Genomic DNA, 25,870 nt, shown 5'->3' with positions numbered 1-25,870 from the left:
CTGGCGTGAAAAAAGGCTCGGGGTTAAAAGGCCACCTGAGAATGAATTGCTACGAGAGTGTGCACAGATGTAAAGACTGGGTGAAAGGTAGAGGAGGGAGGGAGGGAGGGAGAGGTAGGGGGATGGGGTAGAGGAAGGGGGAGGTGTCGATAGGGTCGTCTAGTTTTTCGAAGATTCCTTCTATTCGATCTGTTCGATTGAAATATTATTTCTATGTATATTATTGTACGTGTAACTGTGACAGTGTTATGTAACATTTCTATGAATATGTTTTTTAAATGCACTATGATATTTATCAAATGATATTACTTTTGTTAATTACGATATTAGGATTTGTTTCATTTATTGACGATTTAATTTTAATTTGAATTAATCGAATTTAATTGTAATTAATATTATTACGTCGTGTCGAGTTTCATTCATATGCAATATATATTTGATATAAAAGAGATGAAAGAAATCTTTTTGTTTTTTTTACGAGATTTATCAATTACGTTGAATTATTTTCTTTTATCGTCATTTTGCGTGTATCTTTTGTTATTAAATGATTTTATTTTGATTTTGACGCGCGCGCGCGCATCAATATCTAACCCCCGCCCCCACCCGCACCCCTTTCGTTTACTTACACGCAACACAAGATTAATAATATATTCTATCTCTTTTTCTTTTCTCCTTTTTTTTTTGTTTCCCAAACTCGTTTCAGTAAATCTCAAGTTTGAAAATGTCGCTCGCGGGTAGACCTTTACTCTAAAACTTAAAAGGACAATTGCAAAAAGTAAGTTTTAAGCTTTGACGTTTCTGGATGATTTAATGAAACGAAAATACTTTGACATTTGTATTTATTTGCCAATAATATATTTCCATTTAGGAAACATTCCAACTCAAAGGTCGAGAGAATTATTTTTGAACTAAGAATGAAAGAGAGAGAGAGAGAGAGGGAGGGAGAGAAAAAGAGATAGATAGATTTGAATAAATGAAATATAACTAATAAAAATAATATAATTAAAATGAATATATATATATATATATATATATTTATTTGCATAATTTTGTAGAATAAAAGAAGACAATTTAGGATTCTTCTCGTAAGGTTAGGCAAGCCTCGTCCGATTCGAATCGATTATGTCGACAGTGACGTCATATAAAGTGAGAGAGAACACGACTAGAAGTAAGAGAGAGAAAAGGAAGGAATAGACTATATATATATATTTATATGTATGTATGTATGTATACGTGAAAGAGAAAGGTATATGTAGAGTAAATAAAAAGAAGACACGAGATGAGCATGTCAGAGTGAGTGAGATAAAATATATATATGATGAGATGCTTTCAATGACGTCAACATTTCAAAAAGTATTCACCCTTTCTATCTATCTATCTATCTATACATTTTTATCTCTATTTTGTCGACCTGACACTGGATACCTACAATTCACTAAAACTTTTAACAATAGTATAAAAGAGTACATACAATGTACACCAAAGAAAGTTTCTTATCGACGAATAATGAGTTCATCGAAAATCGAAATGTAGCCATTTTTTAGATAACATTTTATAAATCAATCTTATAAGTAACACCACGTAGCTAGTTTGCATCAGTTTACAAGTGCAGTTCAAACAATTCAATGTGATTGGTAATTGTTTTGAATTACATTTTAAAGAATTGTTTGAAATTGCAATTTGAATGACACGGTGGGTTAAGTAAGAAACTGTATTACCGATACGGTAAGTTAACATTTCTTTGGAGGAAATCAATTCAACGAACCTTTATTTACGTATGACCTTTTTTTTTTTTTTTTATCTACGTATAGAAATATATCTATAGAAATATTGCATTGAAAGGATTGATCAAAATTTCTTTACCTTTGGTTATTATTAAGATTGAAAATAAACGACATATATGTACATATAACTTATTGGAGAAATACATGTGATACGAGATGTATTTTTAGATTATTTTTCGAGAATAGAGAGAAAAAAAAAACATCGTAAATTTGTCATTTTCTTTCATTAACATTCATTTGTACCAAATGACTATATAAATAATACATTCATTTTGTAATACTAACTTTAAGACGAATAATCTTCTCTTTGTAATATCAATTCAAATTGCAAATCAAAAATTCAAATTGCATTCTATTAAACAAGCGCGAAATTCAAATATTGTGTCAATGTTACAACGAAGAATTAATTATTACAAAATATTTCTTATAATATATCCTGTAAAAGGAACGTTGTAAAAATTGATATGACTTTGAAGAATTATTATTAAATCTGAGACAGGAAATATCTACTTGGTTAACGATTCACCGGTCAAAACCATTTTAAACTCATTCGATCATTGACGGGATGTGCTTACATATCTTTTGTTACATATTTGGCTGTACACATTGCGTACATATATGATTTATATATATATATATATATATGTAAGTAAGCAATTCCATATACACATTCCTCTTTTTTCTCGTTGATTCGTTTAATCAGTATACCCAATTATTTTCACTATCCTTTTTCTCTCTTCCTCCCACTCTCGTTTTATTTTTCAATCCATCTTTTTAATTCTATTCACAGGTATTCATGCATTTGTATAAAGGAGAACGCAAATGTAATGATGAACGAAGGTCGATACGTAATACGTATTTGATCTCACAATCAGATGTAAATTTATTTTCTAAATTTTTTCTTTTCTTTTTTTTTTTTTATAAAAAAATAAATTGTTTAAATGATCTATAAATTTTGTATTATAAATCAAATTATTATGTCATATAGGATTTGTTATAAATGTTAGAATATTGTAATGAAAATTTATTTGCTAACTTATAATTTATTTGATATAATTATGAATAAATGATAGTAGAAAATAGTGTTAATGATATTTTACAAAAATTGGTGATCTTAATAAACATATTTTTCTTTTTTTTTTTTATTAATTTACCCTTTAAAATCTTTGATAAACTTGATCGATCAGCCATCTAGCGAAAAAAGAGAAAAGTTCATTTGTTTCTCTACAAATGAAAATTTTGAATGCTTGGCAAAATTACCGTACATTAGTATCCAGATTTTTCGCTAGATGGCAGATCAATTGAAACAAAAAATTTTTGAGTGAAAAAATACTAATGTAAGTTAACTTAAACGATTATAAATTATGTAAAACTATAAATAATATATTATTTATAAATTCGAAACACATATTACAGACTTTCAAGATTTATACAAAACAAAACAAAATCAGTCTCGTAACATGTGCATTTGCAATGTGTATACTACATTACAAAATATTACGTATATTGGGATCTGTAGCACTTGAATACGCTATCTGGTGGCTAAATTCAAAATTAGATTAGATAGGTCGGATTGCTACGCCACACTCCTGCCAGAGATCTCAATACATTATATTATATATATATGATGTTTTATTAATATTTAACAATTATGCGCTTAATTCACGTTGAATTTGTTCTAACGATTTTCCTTTTGTTTCAGGAACCAATAATATAACAAAGGGAATACCTAGAGCACAAATGATTGTATATACCCAGAAGGTACCGTAGGTATTTATAACATTATTCAAATTAATAAAAGTTTTAGTTACAATAAATGCCAATACCCAATTTAACAAACATGCACTACTAGCAGCGATACCTTTAGTTTCTGGCGCAAAATATTCACTGATCATCATCCATGGAAGTGGACCAAGTGCGACTCCAAATGAAATGATAAAAGAGATAACGGATACTATAGGTAACCATCCTACATTAGTTATATCTATTTCTTCTATAAAATAGAAATGAAGTCCAAATAGAAAAGTAGATATGGACGTACCAGCAATAGATATTATCATGATTATTTTTCTACCAAAACGATCTACTATTATAGAACTGAGGCCTACCATAATTATTCCAACCCCACCTATTACAATACTAGCGTCGTTACCACTAACCGAACCACCAGCTTTCTCAAATATAGAAGTGATAAAAATTGCTATAGCATTAACTCCGCACAATTGTTGAAACGTCATTAAACCATAAGATATAATGATAGCTCTTTTACAAGCTTTAGATCGCATTGCTATTCGAAAAGATACATTATTTCTTTTAATCTCATCAATCGTCTCTTTCAATAAACTTAATTCCGGTTCAATGTTATATTGAGAACCACGTAACTTTTTAAAACTTTCCCTGGCAGCTGTTTCATTATCTTTCATTAAATAATACGTCGGAGTTTCAGGCATGAAGAAGAATATTATACCAAAGATTAACGGTGCAATACCACACATAATAGATATTTCATATATATTTAAAATTTTACTTAAAGCATATACCATTAACATGCCAATGCATAAAAATAATTGATAAAATGTACCTAAACTTCCACGTATTTTACTCTCACTTATTTCCGAGGTATACATTGGACCCATTACGCAAAAAGCACCACCGCTAAAACCTGTCAGAAATCTCCCGATATAAAAATAAATGACAGAACTAGCAAATATAATAAACAACCAGCCAATTGTAAATGGTATTATAAGTAATAACATAGCATACTTTCTGCCAATAATATCTGATAGTTTACCAATTGGTACGCACGAAACTGCAGCACCAAGCGGTGCCAACGATCCGATCCATGAGAATTCTTCTGGTGTAATAGGAAACTTAAATGTTTCTGATAATTTAATACCATCTTCACCAGTCTGTGATGGCCATGCTGTCGTTAAACCTGCTGCTACTGCTCCTAACGATACTGCAAAACTTGCTATAAGTTGCGGCAGTTTTTTCGCCTTGAGCGTTTGACCAGCTGGGAAGACGAGAGTTTCGTTAGAAATTCCATTATTTTTCGCCATGTTTGTCTTTGAATAGTATTTAGTAAATGTCTTCTTTCATTTGTCCACTGAAAAAAGAATAACAGTATTTTATTAAGTATGTGTATGTGTATGTATATGTATAAATAATAAAACAATAATAAATAAAAAATAATTTTAATTATGATCGTTTTTGAAGTGAAAACTTCTTTAGAATAGGGAGTGATTTGAAAAAAATGAAACGCGGCGGCGATGCAACGGAGCGGTGGGCGGCTAGGTAACGGAGCGGCGGGCGGCTATGCAACGGCCACGATATTTAGTAAGAAGAGAAATAGAGAAATAGAGAAGAAGAGAAACATATAGGATTGAGCCTGCGAGAGAATGAGATAGAATATAGCTATTGCGGATCTCTAGCACTTGAATACGCTATCTGGTGGCTAAATTCAAAATTAGAGTAGATATGTCGAATTGCTACACCATGTGGGATCTCTTTAGCACTTGAATACGTTATCTGCTGGCTAAATTATCTTACAATTATCTTACTTTTGAAACTGTGCATTCATCTGATTCTCTCAAAACTTCGTTTTTTTGAAGGTTTCACTTCTAACACGTGTAATCTGTACACATAATTTTTTTTTGTTTTCTTTTTATCGTTTAGCCTGGTCGAATTTTATGTTATTACGTATGTGCATGTGTATGTATATGTATAAATAATAAAATAATAAATAAAAAAATCATTTTAATTATGATCTTTCTTTTGTTTTTTTTTCTTTTTATCGCTTAGCCTGATCAAATTTTATTTTTTGCTTATATGTAATTCTATTTTTAAGCAAAACACTTAAAATTATATCATTGGTAGATTATCTTTAAAGTAGAGAGAGAGAGAGAGAGAGAGAGAGAGAGAGAGAGAGAAAGAGTAAATAAAAATAATTAAAATATAAATGATATTTATCTTTATTAGTATAATAAAAAGTTATTGATTCGCAATTTTTGATAAAATATAAATGTGTTTGTAACTAATTTTTCTATCCAACTGATCTCTATATAAACATTATTAAATTATGTAAATTTTTAGTATGCTCTGTTGTTTTAATACATTATTCGTATTATTATTTAAATAAATTACAAAACGTTACAGAGAATTCTACTCTTTCAGTCATAGATTATTTAATGATTAAAATATCACGAATAATTAGGATTCGATATATAAATTTGATTTCTCTTCTTTCTCCCCAAGAAAATGATTTTCAAAATCATTAAATAAATGACAAATAATGAAATAAATTAATAAAAAAAGATATACTTACATAAAATAAGAAGATCCAAGAATATGATTGTCCTTTTTTTTTGCAAATCTAATACTGCATCTCGTTGAATTGTCCACAGAATTTCTTTTTAAAATGATTTAATTTTCAATATTGTCATTTGATATTTCAATGATGTAAACTTTGTTTTTTTTTTTTTTAATAAGATGTAATAAAAATAACGAACACATTTAATTTATTTTAATTCGTTTCATTTAGAAACATCGTTCAAATGATAAATTTTGAATAAACTCGTTTAAACCGATCCGCCTTTTCACGTGTTCATTTTACAACGTAATGTGACATTTTAGTATTTTATTTCGTGTTATATAGTTATTATATCTCCCTCTCTTTCTTTCATACATATACTGATGGTTTATTTTTATGTTACATTGACATTGTTATCTCTATCATTTGTACTGATTCTTTCTTATCAATCTGAGCATTCGTAGTTTTTTTCTTTTTTTGTGTGATTCCACTTCGTTACCAGATTACTTCTTTTTTTGATAATATTGCTAACTCACATAGTATGTAATTAACAGAGTTATGATAATTCTATCGAATTACGTATTGCATATATATATGCAAACATGTAACCCTTTTTTGTATCAGTTGTGAATAAATAGTTGCCACTATTTAAGTTTCAACCTACGTAAAATCTATTTAATTAATAGATAAGTAATGAAAAGTATTTTAATATGCAAATCCTAAGAAAAGTTATTTAATGAAAGAAAGAAAGAAAGAAAGAAGTAAATAGGTATTTGTACAATGTATTAGCTTAATTTTAATCATAACTTATATTATTTCATTAATATGATAATGTTTTGTTATCGACACACGTGTTATTCACTATGTTATGACATGATAATGTGCAACAATAATTTTTTATAAAGAAATTCAATATTGATTAAGAAATTTTAGATTAATGATCGATTAATTTATCTAATCATTATATCATTGTGTTTTGATTATTTTCCTTTTCCTTCTTCTTTTCTTCAATTTTTCTTTCTTTTTTTCTTTCTTTTTCATTTGTTTATCACATCTTAATTTTTATCTATACAATTAATAAATTATTTGATCGTTAACAACTGTTGAACGATTGTATCTTCTTGTTATATGATTGAGATTATAATGTAACAGTTATGACAAATCAAAGATTTGATTGTTAACACATTCACGATCGATATATTTTGTTTGTTTCTAATACTGAGTACCAATCAAAATAATGAAATTCTGAAATTAGTTGCTGCTAACTTGTATCGCGTTAAAGTAAGGATAAAAAATGATCAAATTTCTTTTGAAATATCAATGCAATTGCAATTATTATGTGTTGTTTAGAATAACAAGATTTTTATATATATATATTTGTATACTTGCTTTGTAAATAAAATAATAGACCAATTGTTGTTATTGTACTAAATTTATTTAGCATTGTATCATAGGTATTTTGAAAAAGTAGAGTAAAAACAAAATTTAATACTTTTCGGACGTATTCAATTTGGACATGGGTGTCGTAATGATCGGAATTAATTTATATATATATTTTATATAAATTTTTATTATATATATATATATGTAATATATAATATTATTTAATATTTATATTAATTAAGTTACATATAATATTTTTAATATAATCTCAATTATTATATATATTATGTGAAATACATAATATGTATAATAAAAATATACATATAAAATATATATATAAATATAAATTAAGTACATACATACAATTTATATAAATATGTAAATATAAATTTAAATTATTTAAATTTATTTTTTTATTAAATTTTTCAAATGTAAAACAATATATATATATATACATATATATGACGTAAATTCACGTCAACGGTCGCTAATATGTTAATAATTTTTTATTACACATTATTTTTATTTATTATATTATACATAAGTAGATATCTAAATAATTTTTTCTCTTTTCGGCTATAAAGAAAATTATAATCGATAGACAATGAGAGATAACAAAGATAAGAAAATATCTATTTCTAGTTGGATTAATTATAACGATAATATAATCAATAAGAATTCGTTTAATATTATAATATTTATATTATAAAATATATATATATAGATATATATATATATATATATTTTGTAATAATAAAAATTGTATTTACTTATTTTATACCACATTATGATTGTTTATATTATACATATACATTGATTAATTATGATTATTAAATATTTTCATAGTACACTTTGAAAAGTATAAAAATTTGATAATTTTATTAATTATAATGATTTATTATATACACAAATGAATGTTCAATCGTTTACAGATTAAGTCGTAATGTTTAAATATGTAGAAAGATTTTTTTTTTCGAACACTTTAAAGAACATAATACATCTATATGTATATATATATAGATTCGTTATAAAAATAATAATCACAATTTATTTAAAATAGTTTAATCCATTTAACGAATGACTTTCGTAAATTTTATCATTAAAAGAAACATTATATTGATAATTACGATTAATCATTTTTGATTTCTCCTCGTACAGTCTCCATTTATCATAATTCAATGGAAATATATGTTTATTTTCCTTCCTATCATTTTTCAATAATTTCAATATTAAAATTTGTATCATATATTGATACATAATCCTTCTTCTCATAATTGTCTCATGATCTATGTCTTTGGAATAATGTGTCATTTTACTCATATATTTTCTTATATCATTAATCAGTTTAATATCTTTCAATGATATTTCATAATTGAATGGTATTGCCATATCATGTTCTGGAAAAATACTATATCCGGTATATTTATCAAATCCTAATCCGCAAAGAGCACCTATGCAACATGTACCAGATAAATCATATCTTAATTCTAAATGTGATGAAAATAATAATGTAATTAATGCTTGTAATCCACATGTTGATTCTATTACAGTGCTATTATATAACATTAATGTATTGTCATTTACATTACGCATTACTTTACCAGCAATTAAGAAAAAATCTTTATTTTGTTTTCTTTCATTCGTATCATTATCAAGAATAACTGAATTAATTGAATTGCTATCGATAATAGCTCTTTTTAATTTGCCACCCTTAATTAGAGCTGACAAATTACATTCAAGTAAAGAATAAGGACCAGTCAAGGTTATTTTGTTCATGGAATTGAATTCTTTAACGTCTGAATCTAATTTAACAAAAGCACAAGAATCATTTGAACATTCGTCACGATATTGCATCTTGTTATAACTTTCCATTGCTTGTTCGGACATATGTAAATAATTATTTCTCACATAATTGTTTTCTTTTGACAATTGACTTTCTTCTTTAACTATTGCATAATTTTTATCTAATAATAATTCATTTATGTTGTACGTTTTTTCTTCAGTTTTCAATAACAATGTTAATGCTACAACATTATTAACAATAGAATAAATTTCACCATGCAATTGGTTTTCATTAGTATCATTCATATTGACAAATTCTCTAATAAAATCCATAGACGATGTATCTTGATCGTTCTTATTCGGATTATCTTGAATCCCAGCTAAAACACATTCCAATATTAGGGCTGGAATTTTATAAATATATGGGTTTTTTATTTTTCTCATTAGATTACATAAAACTTTAACTGAAGGAAATCCAATATCAATTAACTGCAATGTAACATACGTTTCATCCATCATTTCTTCGTATTTTTTTACTATACCACGATAATATAACACTATATCATCTTTTATTTCCAATGGAACAGCCACAAGATCATTTACATTTGGTAGAATATTAAATGTCGTTAATGAGTTTGAATCTTCGTTCAAAGATTTCATTATCATTTCTTTTGTCATGTTTATTTGTGAATCCTTCATTTGTACCAAAAAATAGTAAGGACTAATGTAATCAATTTTATCAATTGGAAAAGTTGACACTGTAATACTTGGTAATATTGGATTCATATAAGCATATTCGTCTTTAAATATATTACTATTTTTTATGTAATAATGTGACAATGTGTCAATATAATTTTCTTCGAAAATATTCTCATGATTAGGATATTTTTCATTTAAACAACTTATTTCGAAAGGTATTTTAAGCTTTCTCATTTGAATCGATTTATAAACATTCAATGGTATTTCTCTATCTTCTTCGTTTTTAAAATGAATATATATTTGTGAAGATAATGAAGAAGAAGAGATTATTGTTTCAAAATGACTGTTAAGGTAACGTTTGAAAATTTTGTCTGTTTGACGCATATAGAAGAATTTAGGTTCTTGTACAGGAAAATTTTCTAAAATTACTGTATTCTTTGCATTAAAATATCTCGTTAAATGATGCTTGCGATATGAACTTTCAAGATGTGTACATTTATTATAATAATTCGGATAAAATGCACCGGCTATAATTATTTTCATAATGACTTCTTCGACCATATTGATATTCCATTTAATCGCGTTACAACTATTCATTTCATCAATATGAAACTGACGTAATTTATTTTTAACGATAGTAATTCGCATTGAAACTTCATTTAGCGCATCTATCTGAAGGAAATTGATTTTGGCCCATTTCTGTTGAAAATCTATACTCATATTTTGAATTTTCATCCATTCTTTGTAAACATTTAATAATGCTATACAATCGCTATCCGAACCATTGGCCCAATGAAGTTTCTCCGAATAAATGTTTAATGCTTGTTTTTTATCATATAACGCGAAAAATATATCTTTTACTGACATACAACAAGCAATTATTATCATATCTTCCGTAAGACCATAGAAATAACCTAATAATATTAATTTAGTAAGATGAATTTCTAACGGTAATGCACCCATTAAATGTCCAAGATCTGTTAATTGTGTAATATTGATATTATCTTCATTGATATTATTACATAATGCACCACATTCTTGTAATAACAATTGTGATAATTCTACATTCTTTAAAGGTGGTGGATCAATTAATGAAGAAAATATATTATTCGATTCATACGAATGCTGATAAATTTTCATTTGAATGAACATATCTTCTAAAGGACATTCCATTATTTCAGGATTTAGTTCTTTATATAATAATTCTGTATAAAATTGCTTCGTTACTAATCTATAAACGTATCCTTTTCCATTGCAATTAATACGATTAGAACGTTGTTCGCAAATTACTTTACTGGCCCATATATTTCTCAATTGTGGTATTTTGCTCTTTTGATTAATCTCTAATTGTGCCGTTAAACAAAAATCTATGACATATTTGATGTCAGGTATTTTAATGCCATTTTCAGCAATATTTGTGGCTAAAATGATACGACGATTTTTATACGGTAATTCTGGATTTAATAATTTTTCTTGTTTATAGATGTTGATTGAAGAATCAAATATGATAATATCCCATTGATATTTGTATTCGTCCGACGTTAATATATCATACATTTGTTCGATTTCTTGAATTTTCGGCAAGAATATTAAAATGCCATTTTTTTTATTCAATATCTTTCCTTTATTTTTCTTTAATTCTGAATCTTCAATAGCCTTTATTAAGTTACCGCAATAAATCATCATACGTTGTATTAATTTAGACGATCCCAATAAAGAACGTTCGTTTAAGTAATTGATGTTTTTATTATACGTCAATGATTTTTTGAAAAATCTAATCAAACATGATGATATATTTAGATTATCTTGTAGAAAATAATTCATAAATTTGTCTAAGTCAAGTGCCGCAGACATGAGTATTATTTTTCCTCTTGATGAATTATTCATCAAATATATTTTTGTAAGATACAATAGGATATCTAATTCTTTACTGCGTACATGTACATCGTCAAGTATAATATGAGTATAACTATTTACATTTCTTTTCACAAATTTACGTAATAAAATATAATTCGTACAATACGTGATAAAAGTATCTGTACTTATATTTTTTACAAAATCCGTATGATATCCTACATAAGTTCCTAAACAACAATTTATCTTTTTACAAAGCTTCTTTGCAATAGTGATAGCAGCAATACTTGTAGGCTGAGTTATGATGATATTACAATTAATATTCTTTTTCAAACAAGAAGTATATATATAAAATGGTACATTAGTTGATTTTCCACATCCACTTGGTCCCTTGATAAAAATTAAACTAGTTTTATCGATATTTGATATTGTTTCTTTTATTGTCTTGAAGGAAAGTTTGGATGTTGAAGTATAATAAAAAATTCCTTTTTTATTGAAACATCTTAAATATTCAATCTGTAATTTGTAATTACTTTCTGTATAATCTTCAGCAATATTCTGCTTTAAATGTTTAACAGTTTCATGATAATTACCAATTTCCTGCTTTTTCTTTTCTATTGATACTGTATTAATACACGAACTAGTTGCTCTATTTTCATTTATAAATGAAACTTTTTCGAAAGATTCATCTTGCGATGTATATTCATTAGAACTTGACTGTGATAGTAAATCATCACTTATACTAGTATCTTTGTTACTTGACTGTGATAGTAAATCATCACTTATACTAGTATCTTTGTTACTTGGATGTGATGATAAATAATCACTTATACTAGTATCTTTTTTACTTGAATGTGATGATAAATAATCACTTATACTAGTATCATCGATACTTGATTGACTCGCCATATAAAATTGGTCATTTGATGAAGATTCCTTTGTAGAAATTGCAAATGAAGAAGACTCAACCTCAGTGGGAGAGCCATTTGATATTATAGATTCTGTAGAGTCTAGAATTGGTGAAATACTCTCATTCATATATGATTCATCATCAACCATGGAAAATGTGACTTCAGATGTAGATACTACAAGGTCTTCAATTGGCGAACTAGTTGCATTGCTTTGATTATTATTTAATTTATTATTCTTTAATGATGAATCTTCTAATTTGTATTCTAAATTTAGAGATAGTGAACCAATTTGATTACTTTGACTGGTATTTAATTCATCCTCCTTTTGAGATTCGTTTCGTGATGTAGATTTTTTGGAACCTAAAATTGATAAACTATTTTGTTTTGTTTCTTTTTTTTCATTAGTATTTGATTTATTATCTTTGCAAGAGAAATTACCTACTGTAATAACTTCATAAACTATAACTGGTGAGGTACTTCTTTGATCGGTATTTGTATTATTATCCTCGGAACATGAGCAATCTATTATGGGTCCTATATCTATAATTGGTGAAAGACTTCTATTATTTGGATTGTTTATTAATTCAATCACCTTGAAAGAGATATTTTCTAATACAGATTCTACATAATCATTTATTTTTTCCTCATTTTCATTATTTTCATCGATAATTATTACTTCATCCTTCTTGTGAGATTCGTCTTGTAATACAGATTTCATTGAATGATCAATCGCTGAATTATTTTCATTGGTACTTAATTCATCCTCCTTGTGAGGTATGTCTTGTGTTATAGATTTTTCGCAGTCTTCAATTGATGTGATAATTTTTCTTTTTTTATTTATTCGATTAATGTTTGATCTATTATCCTCGGAAAAAGAATCAGGTGTTGCAATATGTTCATAAACTATACTTGGTGAATTACTTCTACTTTTTTGATTGGTATTTAATTTATCATCCTTGCTAACTGTATCTTCTAATACAACATCTAAATCTGAAATTGGTGAAACACTTTTACTACTTTCACTAGTACTTAATTCATATTCTGTATCAGAGATTTCTTCTAATACATTTTCCATTAAATCATCATTTTTTCCTATATTTTGGTTACTAGGTTTATTGATATTTAATTTATCATCTTTGAAATGGGAATCATGTAATGTAGGTTGTTCATACATTTTTTTGAATCCACCGCTTTTACTACTTTGTTTATCATCTTTGAAATGGGAATCATGTAATGTAGGTTGTTCATAAATTTGTTTTAATCTACCGCTTCTACTACTTTGTTTGATATTTAATTTATCATCTTTGAAATGGGAATCATGTAATGTAGGCTGTTCATAAATTTGTTTTAATCTACTACTACTTCTATTACTTCTTTGTTTGATATTTAATTTATCATCGTTGATAGGTGTGATTTGTGAACAAATATTTTCAGAACTTGAAATATTTTTATAAGTATTTGTTTCTTTACTGATTTCTTCAATTTCATTGCTTTTATACTTCTGTTTATTATTAGGATTTATTGAATAACTTGTATTGGGATTTGCATCTATTATACCAATTAAGGAAGATATGCCTAATGTTTCCGTGCTTGTATCGGCACTTTGACTTTTACGTTTTATTGATTTGAGTTTCCAGTTTTCATTAGTTCTTGCCATTTAAGATTTTGTTTGTTTATAAATGTCATTCAAATTCTTCCAATATTTGCAATTAAATGACAAATGGTACGTGTGTTAATCTGAAAATTGTTAATCTACTTAAATACAAGTATAAAACGCGTATTAATTTAATTTTGTCTTATTTTATACTCACTGTTAATTGTGAAATGTTTAAATAACGACTAACGTTCTATTCTTGTAAATATTGAACAATGATAGTAGCGTGTCCTTATATTTCATCGATATACATAAACAATGACTCAATGAGATTATTAATCTGATTTTTTGAAAAACAATTCAATTTCAAATTAAATGTTTAAACCTTGTAAAGTTTCATATTTTACAAAAAAGTAGCCAAGCTGATAGGATGTGAGTTGATTTTTTTTTAAATTTAACTATAAAATATTATTTTGTCATTTAACGTGAAACGAATTGGTATATAAAAATCAATGTTCAATTTCTTATTTCCTTTTATTTAAAATAATTAAGTATTGTTGGATTTTTCTATTGCCATACTGTATAGTTCTAATGGGGTAGAATTAAACAAAAGAAAAATCTGTGTCCTTTTAACTTGGCTCTCTTCTCGTTAGTGATGTGTTTTAATCATATTGTTCATGTTATATGAATAGAAATTACAATTAAAGGATATCGATAATTAATCAATCAATTAATTAATTAATTAATTAATTTTTTTTGTTCAATATTTTTATCACTAATGAATAAGTTTAAAGTTTCATTGAAAAATTTCGTTTAATTGTACGTACCTTTTAAATGAATACCATTTATTGTCAGGATCTTTGGCACCAACCTTTTATTATTTTTCTATTATTATATTTATAAATAATTTAAAAAAAAAATAATAATAATAAAGAATTAATCTTCGCAGATATTAAATCGTAAATGAATCTTTCTATCGTAATAATTTCAAACTAAACTGCTTCGTTACGTTTCAAATTTAAATCGTATAATTCATTGCATTACTAACATTGTAAACATAACTGAACTTGAAGTTACGAATACATGTATATATATATATATATACATGAATTTATAAAAAAAATTTGGATTATATAAACGTTAGCACCCAAAGACATTTGTATATACATGAACACATATTTTCATAAACAATATATATTAACTTGTATAGTATATATATACATTAATATAAAGTATTTATGTACAAGCACATACATAACTTACGTTAAATAGACATTTAATAGGAATATGTGTATTTTATTTGTATTCTTTCTTTTAATTATTTCTTATATTAGGTTTTTGAAATGTTATAAATATCATAATAAAACAAACGGTTTTATTTATTTATATAAAAATTATTATTATTATTACCCATAATTTACATTTATCTTGAAATGTATGCTGTTATGTGAATAATTCTTGAAATATTATTATAATGCGATTACGTAAATATTAACATGATCTCATTCTTTCCCATTTTCGTTTAATTATCCATCAAAATATAGAATTGTTAATTATAATATAACAATTTAACATTCGATATTTTTTTTGTTTATTGAACAAAAATATTTTAATTATTCATATTTAGTGTGTTAATAAATTTTTGCTACAATTTATTAATTTTTGCTTCATTTATTTGATACCGTACAATAAAATATTATTCTTATGCATATTTACTTATATTAATATTAGTAAACATTAAATTTAAATTAAATTGTTTTTTAATTTTAATTACCATTTTGTGTGTGTGTGTGTGTGTGTATGTGTGTGTGTAATGATAACAATATACATTGTAAAATTTCGAATAAAAGATTGCATTATATAACATATTTTATATATCTAACCGAATGATTTGAAATAGTTTATAAAATATATATATATATGTCTCTTAATATAAATAACATTATATAAATATATATTATATGTAATAACATATTACAGACTTTGAATATTTATAAAAGAATCAGTCTTGCAATATGAAAATGTTTAATGTCTTATATTACAATGTATTTTACATGTTTATAGATGCTAGAGATTTCTTCTAATAATCTAACTAAGTGTTTAATTCTTCTTGAATTTGTTCTAAACTTTTTCCTTTAGTTTCCGGTACCAAAATAATAACAAAGGCAATACCTATAGCACAAATTACTGAAAATAACCAAAATGTACCATAGGATTCTAAAACATTATTTAAATTAGCATAAACTTTGGTAACAATAAATGCCATTAACCAATTCAATAAACAAGCACTACTACCAGCGATACCTTTAATCTCTGGAGCAAAAAGTTCACTAATCATCATCCATGGTAGAGGACCAAATCCAAGTGAAAATAAAATGATAAAAACGCAAACAGAAAGGAGCGGTAACCAGCCTATGCCAGTTACACCTTGTTCTTGAGATAGGAAGAAGTAAATACCAAGTAAAAAGGTGCATGTACACATAGCAACGATAGATATCATAAGTAATAATCTCCTACCTAAACGGTCAACTACCAACGTGCTAACAAATACTGCACCTACTTGCATTACGCCTACTATGATACTAGCTACATTTGGATCAAGATCACCACCTGCCTCCTCAAATATAGAACCAACATAAAATATAACTGCATTTACACCGCTTAATTGTTGAAATAACATCAGACCATATGATATTATAATAGCTTTCTTACAAGCCTTCGATCTCAATGCAGCAAAGAAAGATGTCTTATTTTTACTAGATTGCTCCAGCGTTTCTTTCTGTATACTTAATTCCGGTTCTACATTATAATGTGATCCACGAAGTCGAATATAACTTGCTCTAGCAGCACTTTCATTTCCTTTCATTAAATAATATGTTGGTGTTTCTGGCATAAAGAAGAATACTACGGCAAAGATTAATGGTACAATTGCAGAAATAATGGATAATACAAACATATCTACACAGGTACCTAAAAGATATACTAATAAAATACCAACTGTCAGAAGCAATTGAAAATATGAACCTGTACTTCCCCGAATTTCACTTTCACTTATTTCTGCCGTATACATAGGAGCTGTTACACAAAAGGCACCACCACTGAAACCTGTAATGAACCTTCCAACATAAAACATAGCTACGGAATTTGCAAATATTATGAGCAACCAACCAATTGTAAAAGGAACTACAAGCATTAACATTGAATTTTTTCTGCCAATTATATCTGTTAGAATACCAATTGGTATACATGCTACTGCAGCACCAAACGGTGCTAATGCTCCAATCCATGAGAATTCTTCTTCGTTAATAGAAATATTATATACTTGTGATAATTTGACACCGCCCTTACCAGCTGGCGAGGTCCATGCTAACATCATTCCTGCTGCTACTGCTCCTAATGTTGCAGCCAAACTTGCGATGTATTGAAAAAATCTCTTCGCTTTGATCGATTGACCAGCTTGGGAGACAAGGGTTTCTTGAGAAATTCCAACATTCCTTTCTGCCATGTTGCTTTGAGTATTTTGTAATAATGGTGTTCTTTCATTGGCCTAAAAGATCAAAGAAAATCTATTGTTACATACATCTAATAAATAACACAGTTTATATTAATAAATCATAGATTACAAGAATAATAATATAAATGTAATATATATAAGAATTGTGTAATTATAATAAATGATACTAATGAATTTTATTATTTAAACAAACAAACCTCAGTGTAATTATATACACTTGGCCCTGATTCCCAAACATTTTTCTCAACCATGTTGATAGTATTGTTTTAACAGATTGTTACACAAAATAATGTTACTAACGCTCAATAATATTTTTTCAAATGACGAACATATAATAACATGTAGAACGACTTTTGGTATTGTTATCTTTACTATTATTATTATTATTATTATTATTATTTCATATGATAACAATAATAATTATATTCGATAATACTACAAAGAACGTTTATTGCACACAAGTATTTAAACATTTGGTGACGTTTCCTCACGATTAAAGATAAAATATCTAAACTTTAAATTAACCTAACCTAATCTTGACTTTAAGAACAACAACATTAACGAGAGACATTAAAAACAAATAATACAGCGATTCTTTGATTAATCGATAAGTAAGTTATTTTTAATATCGTTGATCGATAATGTAGAACACACTACGGTTACTTTAGTATTTTTCTGGATATTTAACACTATGCTTGCCGCGTGACTTATTTTCATTCAACGTGAATCTCGCCGACGACAGCGCCACGGCGACTCGAGAAATGTGCGGACGGCAAAGTGTTGACTTATCAGTCGGTAAAGAAGAGTATCATGGAAATGAAAGATTGCGCTGATAATTAATTACGAGCGAAAAACAAATTACATTATAACAAGATAATATAACTTTCGTTCTGTTATTATTCATAAAATGAATATTTGTCATTTTTCATTGCGAAAATTCCAATGGGGAAAAACAAATAATATTTATGCGTTTTATTATTATTTTTTTCGCGTTGAAGAGGAATTTAAAAAAAAAAAAAAAAAAAGAGAAAATTTGTTTGTGACATTTTTGCAAATAATAAAAACTATTGCAAAATATATAATTAATAAATATTCGTTCTTTCACGTTTTAATCGCTTTCTTAATTAACCTTGAATAATGAAAATAAAACAATTCACGCACCGCACAGTTTTCTGCCTTTGTTTTCTTGTTCTTCTTCAATTTCGAACTTTAATTTTTCGTAACAAGAAACAACCGTAAAAAAAAAAAAATAAAAAAAAAAAACAAATAAATTAAAAATTCGTTTCCTTATTTCTTATCGAAATCTCTCAAGTATTTATTTTTCCAAAGTTTATATCCTTTTATCCTCCTATTCGAAGATAGGATGCACTTGGTGTAAGGCTGTTAAATGTTGTCTCTCACTCTCTTTCGAAAGAGAGAGAGAGAGAGAGAGAGAGAGAAAGAGAGAGAAAGAGAGAGACCCCGATTGTCCCAATTCCAGACGGAAATCGATAGCAACGACGCAAAATTTATTTGCAAATGTGATCGAAGAATGAAAACCCACAAAAACCACAAAAATCCGAAAGATTTGAACAAATTTTGCAATTCTTGCGCGTTGACAGTTTTTTTTTTTTTTTTTTTTTTTAGAAAAAAATTATTCTTTTTTTTTTCAAATAAATAGAAGAATGAATAAAATCGTTGTCAATTGTTAGAAAAAATTGCAATCACATCGATCGATGATATCGGTAAGATTAATTTCAAGAAATTCGCGCGATAAACCTCGTTGATATTTGTTATCGATTTTATTTTTTATTTTTTATTTATTTATTTATTTATTTAATTTTCTATTTTTTTTTTTTATTTTAAATAAAATTTATTCACAAGAATATCCGACTTTTTCATAATATAATTTTTAATTGCGTCAATAATATCTTGTAAAATTATTTTAAACGTAATATACACACACACACACACACACACACACACACACGAATTGCAAGATAAATCTCGTGTATAAAAAGATAAATATTTTCTATGTAAAATATTCTAAAGATTCATGAAATGGTATGAAGTTAACTTGGAAAGTATTTAAATATCATGTTTTGCTAAAAACGACGTATATTTTTAATGAATTTGATTAAAAATTGTTTGAATATTCGTAAGAAGAAGAAGAAGAAGAAGAAGATGATGAGAAAAGTATAATAATAATAATAATAATAATAATAATAATAATATTAATAATAAATAATAAAAATATAAATATTTTTGAGATCAAAGATTAAATCATTATTTTTAAGAGAATATCTCATTAGGTCTTGACTTCGAATACCAAGATCTTTGACATTATCTAGAAGATTAAGATTAAACGATAAAAAATGGCAAAGTTCCTTCAGACGCAATAATTTGTACATTTGTACCATAAACATAAATTCTTAAGTATATATGTGTTGTTTAAATGTATTTATTATTTTTAAAAATATTAACTCGCGCGTAATATTTCATCAGAATTCTGATGATGTTAATAATAACATTGACTCTTTTTTTTTTTGTTTGTTTTTTTTTTTTTCATTTATATTTACGTCATATAATATTTTATACGACAAACAAATTTTTGTTTTTTTTATTAATCTTTAAATAAATTCATAGATATCATTCGAAATTCATTCGAAATAACGTAACAAAGCTACAAAACAAAAGAAGATTAGAAATATATTGGTATTAGAATTTGTTTTGAATAAGTTATTGATGAATTTTGATCATTACGATGATTTCAATTATAATTAAGAATAATAAATTTACGAGAAGATAATTAATGAAATTTTAGGTGAAATATTATTTAGCACAATTGTCAAATTTTTGTGTCTATACGTTTTTCTCCGTTAGATAATGTCAATCGTAGAAAGATAATATCAATTTGTATTCGTTATTTTATCTTTCTTTTTTTCTCCCGATTATTTTCAAATTAGAACAAAGTACAATTATTTCCGTTTCAAATATTTATCTTTTATTTCAAAAAAAAAAAAAAAATAATTAATATTCCTGTTTTTTCTTTTCTTTTTGGGCATCTTTTGAAAATAATACTAATGATAAAGTGATAAATAAACGGGAGTTTAGTTGAAAACACAAAAAAAAAAAAACAAAAAAAACAAAAACAAGAATTACATAAATTATATTTGTAAATGGAACGTTCAAAATGATAACTATCGTTTCTAAGACGAAACATTTTCTTATTATTTAGACTATGTAACTGATAATAATTATCGCTAATCAAATTTTTGCATTTGAAATCATAAAAATGTTTGCTATCGTAAAAAAAACCCGACTGATAATTTTTAATTTTCATTTTTAGTGTTTTTTTTTTTTCCATACTTTTTCGACTCATTTTAAAAATTACACATTTACTCATTTCGTAAAGCTTACCCTTTTCAAGTTCCTTGTTTATTTTTCTTCTCTAAAGGGTTTTTGAAACATCCGTCAAGACAATCCCTGATTTTCTTGAACGCTCGAGAAAACAATATTTTCCAAGGGAAAATACGCACTTGGACGTATTTTACAATCATTTTTTTTTTTTTTTGTATGAAAAATTTCGTTATCTCATTTCTTTTTTTTCACTAATACTTTCTTTATTTTTTTATTTATTTATTTTTATTTTACTTTCTTTCTTTCATTTTTCGTTTTACGAATTCACCTGCACAGCTGTTGTTGAAAATTTTCTATGAAACTGTTTTATTGATCGTAATAGAAAACTAATAAAAATAAATATATATATATATAAATTTTGAACGTACAATTTTCTCGTTTTATTTCACACGATTCTATGATAACTTTATCGATTCAATTTCATTTTATATATATATATATATGTATGTATCTACATTCTTTTATCTTTCTTCTATAGTTGTTTCCACACGTTTTTGTTCAATTTTCCAAAAATAATTTTCAATCTTTCAAAATTTTTCGTTCAATTGATGCCAATAACATTTATAGACATAGTGACGAGGGTCAATTATAATTAAAAAAATTACCTAATGTTTTTACATTATCAACAAAGTCTTACAAACAAACTCTTTTGCAAATAATTCCAAATGAGAATTGTACGAATACTTAAAGCTCCTATGTTTCTGCCGATTATTTTGTTTTACTTGTCAATTTTTTAATTTATTCAAAAAAAAAAAAAAAAAAGAATGATTTTTCATTTCATTATATGTATTGTAAAAACTTTCAAAAATCTGTACATATTCGTTATTTATACAAAATTAATTAATAAACTACAATTTCACAACATTTTATTTCAAATTGATCGGTGTACAAATACTTTCTACACCCACTGTATATATATATATATATATTATATAAAATTTTCTAAATTTGGGTTCTTTTTTAAATATTTTTGTTCTGTCATAACGATCGCATAATTAAAATGGCATTATCGCGTTAACTAGTAAATATCACATAATCTATGTTTGCGATTAAATATTATGTAAGATGTTAATTAACGTCCTGGAGTATAAACGAGTTGTCTTTTTTTTTTTTTTTTTTTTTTTTTTTAATTGCATAAATAGAATAAAGATTTTTCCTGTTTGCATATAAAAGCATTATTGTCTCAACGTCATTTTGTATTTTATATCACAGATATTTCAAATTATCTCATTCGTTGATTATCTATATACAATAAAACAGAAAAAAGACCAAAAAAAAAATAGAAAAAAATAAAAGGAAACAAAACGTATAAGGAAGAGTGAAGAATATAAGAAAGATTATTATTTATAAATAATAAAAAACTATTCGAATTTTATCCACGGTTTTAATATAATAATATAATAAATATGATATATATATATATTAATATATTAGTTAATATTATTATATTATTTTATTATATATTAATTATATATTATTATAATTATTATAATAATATTATTATATTATATTTATTATATATTTAATATTATTATTAAAACAATCGATATATAAAATTCGAATAGTAGTAGTAATAGTAGTAGTAATAATATTAATATTTCTAAATAATATTATATATAAAAAAAAAAAAACAATATTGATTGGACAGAATTTATAATATTGTATTTTTTAATGATACACTAACTTACCATTTCTTCTTTTATAAATTAATTTAAATAAAATCGTATAAAAAAATGAAATGCCACACAATTATATTGAAAAATAAAAAAAAATATGCAAATTTTGTATATTATTTCTATTATCTTTTTTGTTTAGAAAAACATTTAGAATAAAATGGATATGGTACAAGAAAAAAAAAACAAAGATTATTTATAAGTTAGTTAAAAAAAAAGTTGAAGTTATAAATAATATTTAAATGGAAATGTTTATAGTATAAGTCGTGTGTTTCAACGAAATAACGTTTCGAGAAAATCGTATTGCAAAACGATTATGGAAAATAATGTAAATTATATTTTAAAACGTAGTCTTCGATATTTTCCTTACTTTTGCAAAAAAAAAAAAAAAAAAAGAAAAAAGAAACTTTTCCTCTTATATGTTTCCCTCTCTCTCTCTCTCTCTCTCTTTTCTTTTCTCTTTTCTTAATATTAAAAGAAGAACAAAACTTATTATAGAATACTAATTTTTAGTGGCAACGTCTTAGCAAAGATCATCATCAAGGTAAAGGTGATTCTCTTTATATCGATTTAACGTCAGTCGCAAACGTTCGTTGAGAAAATTTTGTTAAAACAGCCAACGGTGAAATGAGATGATGTCTCTCATATTTAAAAAAAAAAAAAAAATTAAAAAAAACAGAAAGAAATATGCGAAACGACATGAAATCATCACCGCAAATTTTAATTACAAAAACTTTGTCCATCCTTTTTTTTTTTTTTTTTTTTTTTTTTTTTTTTTTTTTTTTTTTGTTGAAATTAACTCGTAGTAACTCATTTCTTATATATTTAATATTTGTTAATGAAAAAATTGATGAAGTTAATTATACAAAGTTTCACTTTTTTTGTTCTTTTTCTCAACTTTTTTTCTCTCTCTCTCTCTCTCTCTTTCTCTTTCTCTTTCTCCTGTTTTCTTTCTTTCTCGAAATAAAAGGAAAATAAATTGGAATCTTGAAAGTAAAGAACACGAGACTTGCAGATAAAAATAAAAAAACATGCATATACACACAAACACACAAACACAAACACACACACACACACACAATTATATTTTATATTTAACCGCATGCACCTGTAGTAACTTGGATACGTTCTATGCATATGTTAGAATTGTTACGTATGCAAACGATAGTAAACTGACGAAAAACAAATAGATCAAATGGGGAAATACCTGTCTTAACGTCAGATAAGATTTAATTCGAAGGTATTACATATTTTATGCAATTTTATTTTTTCTTTTCTTTTTTTTTTTTTTTTTTCAATGGAAACAGATATCTCAATATCGTACGTACATCCACCCACTTACCCACTTACCCCCTCACGTACACGCAAATATTACGATAGAAAACAAAAAAAAACATTAAAAATTCATCTATTTGATAATAGATGACAGTAAAAGTGATCAAATATGTGCTCATTAATTATGAAAGTGGTCTGAGTCAAAATTAAAAAAAAAAAAAAAAAAAATGAGTTTATCAATTAATTTACATGACATTATTTTAAATTAAATAAATTCGAATGTAATTAGAAAACGATATATTGTCAAAAATGAATCGTCAGAAGATAATGTTTGTTTGTTTGTTTTTTTTTTTTTTTTTTTTCAATATTACATAGATTTTATATAACGTTCAAATAAAAATCTTGAAATATCTCGAAACAAGAGTTAATTACATGACTTAAATCATTTTCATAATAATGGGCACATATATTAACAGAAAAAAAAAAGTAATATAATTAAGTGATAATATAAAATATATCTAATAATATATTATATAAAAGAAGATAAGAGTAAAATAAAATAAAATAAAATAAAATAAAATAAAATAAAATAAAATAAAATAAATGAACGTAAAAAAATTTCGTTTAACAAATAATATACGTAAAAACAAACGATGTTTTGAAAAGGAAAAAAAAAAAGAAAAAGAAGTATCTTCATAATAAATAAATCTAAATATAAATCAGATAAAAAGATATACGTACTCGATGACAAACAGGGGGGATGATTGGGGTAGGTTGGTGAATACAAATAAGAGACAATTCCTCCCTTATTATTTGTCTCTTTCTATTTTTTCTTTCTTTCTTGTTATCTTTTAAATCGTATCAAACATCCCGTCGTCTTTCAATGTTCCAATTTTGTTCATTAATTAATTAATCTTTCTAATATTGCATCACTCGATATTCCCAATGAACGAACCGAGTTTTTGTACGAAAGTTTGACGTAATTTTCTTTTCCTCTTTCTATCTCTTTCTCTCTCTCTTTTTGTTGATTAAATGTAATAATTATTGAACACAGTATGGTTTTTGTTCTTGTTGAATTGTAAGCTTTTTAAAAAAAAGAACACACACACACTTTGAAAATGATCAAAATTGTATATTTTATGTTTTGTTCGATTAACAACCAACCAACAACCAACGACAATGATCCGTCTATTCTCGTTTTTATCCCGCGACGGAATATCACGATATTATAGTGTTTCCATTTACTCGATTGTGAGCTTCGTTATATTTTATCTCGCTCTTTCATTCTTTTTTTTTATATATATTTTTTTCTTTTTTTTTTGCTTCTTCTTCTTCTTCTTCTTGTTTTTTATTTTTTAACTCTTTCTCTCTCACTCTCTCACTCTCTCACTCTCTCTCTCTCTCTCTTTCTTAATCTTTCTTCACAAGCATATTATATACATAATATCATCACTTCAAGTACTTTTCTTATTGCATCGAAATCCTTATCTTCTTCCTTTTTTACTGGTTCTTCTTTTCCTTATCAATTCGAGTTATCCCCACTACTCACTCACCCACCCTCCCACCACCACTACCATTATCACCCTACTCCTCCTCTTACCACTTCTACTTGAAAAACTTTGTTTTCTTGATTATATTGCTTACTAAGTGGAATGCAGTAATAATAATGCAATGGAATAAATAATTCGTAATC

General features: G+C 25.9%; 3 protein-coding genes across 4 annotated transcripts; all 3 read right to left on the bottom strand.

Annotated features, from left to right (window-relative positions):
* Nucleotides 1-462: 462 nt before the first annotated feature.
* LOC107067208 (facilitated trehalose transporter Tret1) lies at nucleotides 463-6,697 on the bottom strand. The gene is made up of 2 exons (XM_015322504.2): nucleotides 6,109-6,697; nucleotides 463-4,890 (listed from the first exon to the last, which is right to left on the bottom strand). The coding sequence occupies exon 2, from the start codon at nucleotides 4,841-4,843 to the stop codon at nucleotides 3,434-3,436; it is 1,410 nt and encodes a 469-aa protein (XP_015177990.1). The 5' UTR covers nucleotides 4,844-4,890; nucleotides 6,109-6,697; the 3' UTR covers nucleotides 463-3,433.
* A 1,808-nt stretch (nucleotides 6,698-8,505) lies between these two features.
* On the bottom strand, nucleotides 8,506-15,184 carry LOC107067167 (putative ATP-dependent RNA helicase spindle-E). Its single transcript, XM_089174644.1, has 2 exons — nucleotides 13,161-15,184; nucleotides 8,506-13,082 (listed from the first exon to the last, which is right to left on the bottom strand). Exons 1-2 carry the CDS (start codon nucleotides 14,377-14,379, stop codon nucleotides 8,524-8,526), a joined length of 5,778 nt encoding a protein of 1,925 aa, XP_089030770.1. The 5' UTR covers nucleotides 14,380-15,184; the 3' UTR covers nucleotides 8,506-8,523.
* Nucleotides 15,185-15,689: 505 nt separating this feature from the next.
* Nucleotides 15,690-25,494, bottom strand: LOC107067209 (facilitated trehalose transporter Tret1). Of its 2 annotated transcripts, none has more exons than XM_015322506.2 (2): nucleotides 24,919-25,494; nucleotides 15,690-17,863 (listed from the first exon to the last, which is right to left on the bottom strand). In XM_015322506.2, exon 2 carries the CDS (start codon nucleotides 17,819-17,821, stop codon nucleotides 16,409-16,411), a length of 1,413 nt encoding a protein of 470 aa, XP_015177992.1. In that variant the 5' UTR covers nucleotides 17,822-17,863; nucleotides 24,919-25,494; the 3' UTR covers nucleotides 15,690-16,408. The 2 variants fall into 2 exon arrangements, with proteins under 2 accessions (XP_015177992.1, XP_015177991.1); XM_015322505.2 differs by lacking the exon at nucleotides 24,919-25,494 and adding an exon at nucleotides 18,028-18,774.
* Between the last annotated feature and the right edge of the window lie 376 nt (nucleotides 25,495-25,870).

The sequence above is a fragment of the Polistes dominula genome, unplaced genomic scaffold (genome assembly GCF_049000335.1).
Source record: "Polistes dominula isolate Pdom_NZ unplaced genomic scaffold, Pdom_raw_medaka contig_16, whole genome shotgun sequence".
NCBI classification, from domain to species: Eukaryota; Metazoa; Arthropoda; class Insecta; order Hymenoptera; family Vespidae; genus Polistes; species Polistes dominula.
Note: the sequence above shows the minus strand (reverse complement) of the source record. Positions and strands in the feature narration are given on the sequence as shown.

Excerpts from the sequence above, each read along its gene's own strand:
- LOC107067167 (XM_089174644.1), bottom strand. The coding sequence starts at position 14,379 with ATGGCAAGAACTAATGAAAACTGGAAACTCAAATCAATAAAACGTAAA. Across the intron at positions 13,083-13,160 it reads TTATGAAGTTATTACAGTAG|GTTCCAAAAAATCTACATCA; the intron begins GTAATTTCTCTT and ends TATCAATTTTAG.
- LOC107067208 (XM_015322504.2), bottom strand. The coding sequence starts at position 4,843 with ATGGCGAAAAATAATGGAATTTCTAACGAAACTCTCGTCTTCCCAGCT.
- LOC107067209 (XM_015322505.2), bottom strand. The coding sequence starts at position 18,081 with ATGGTTGAGAAAAATGTTTGGGAATCAGGGCCAAGTGTATATAATTAC. Across the intron at positions 17,864-18,027 it reads GTGTATATAATTACACTGAG|GCCAATGAAAGAACACCATT; the intron begins GTTTGTTTGTTT and ends TTGATCTTTTAG.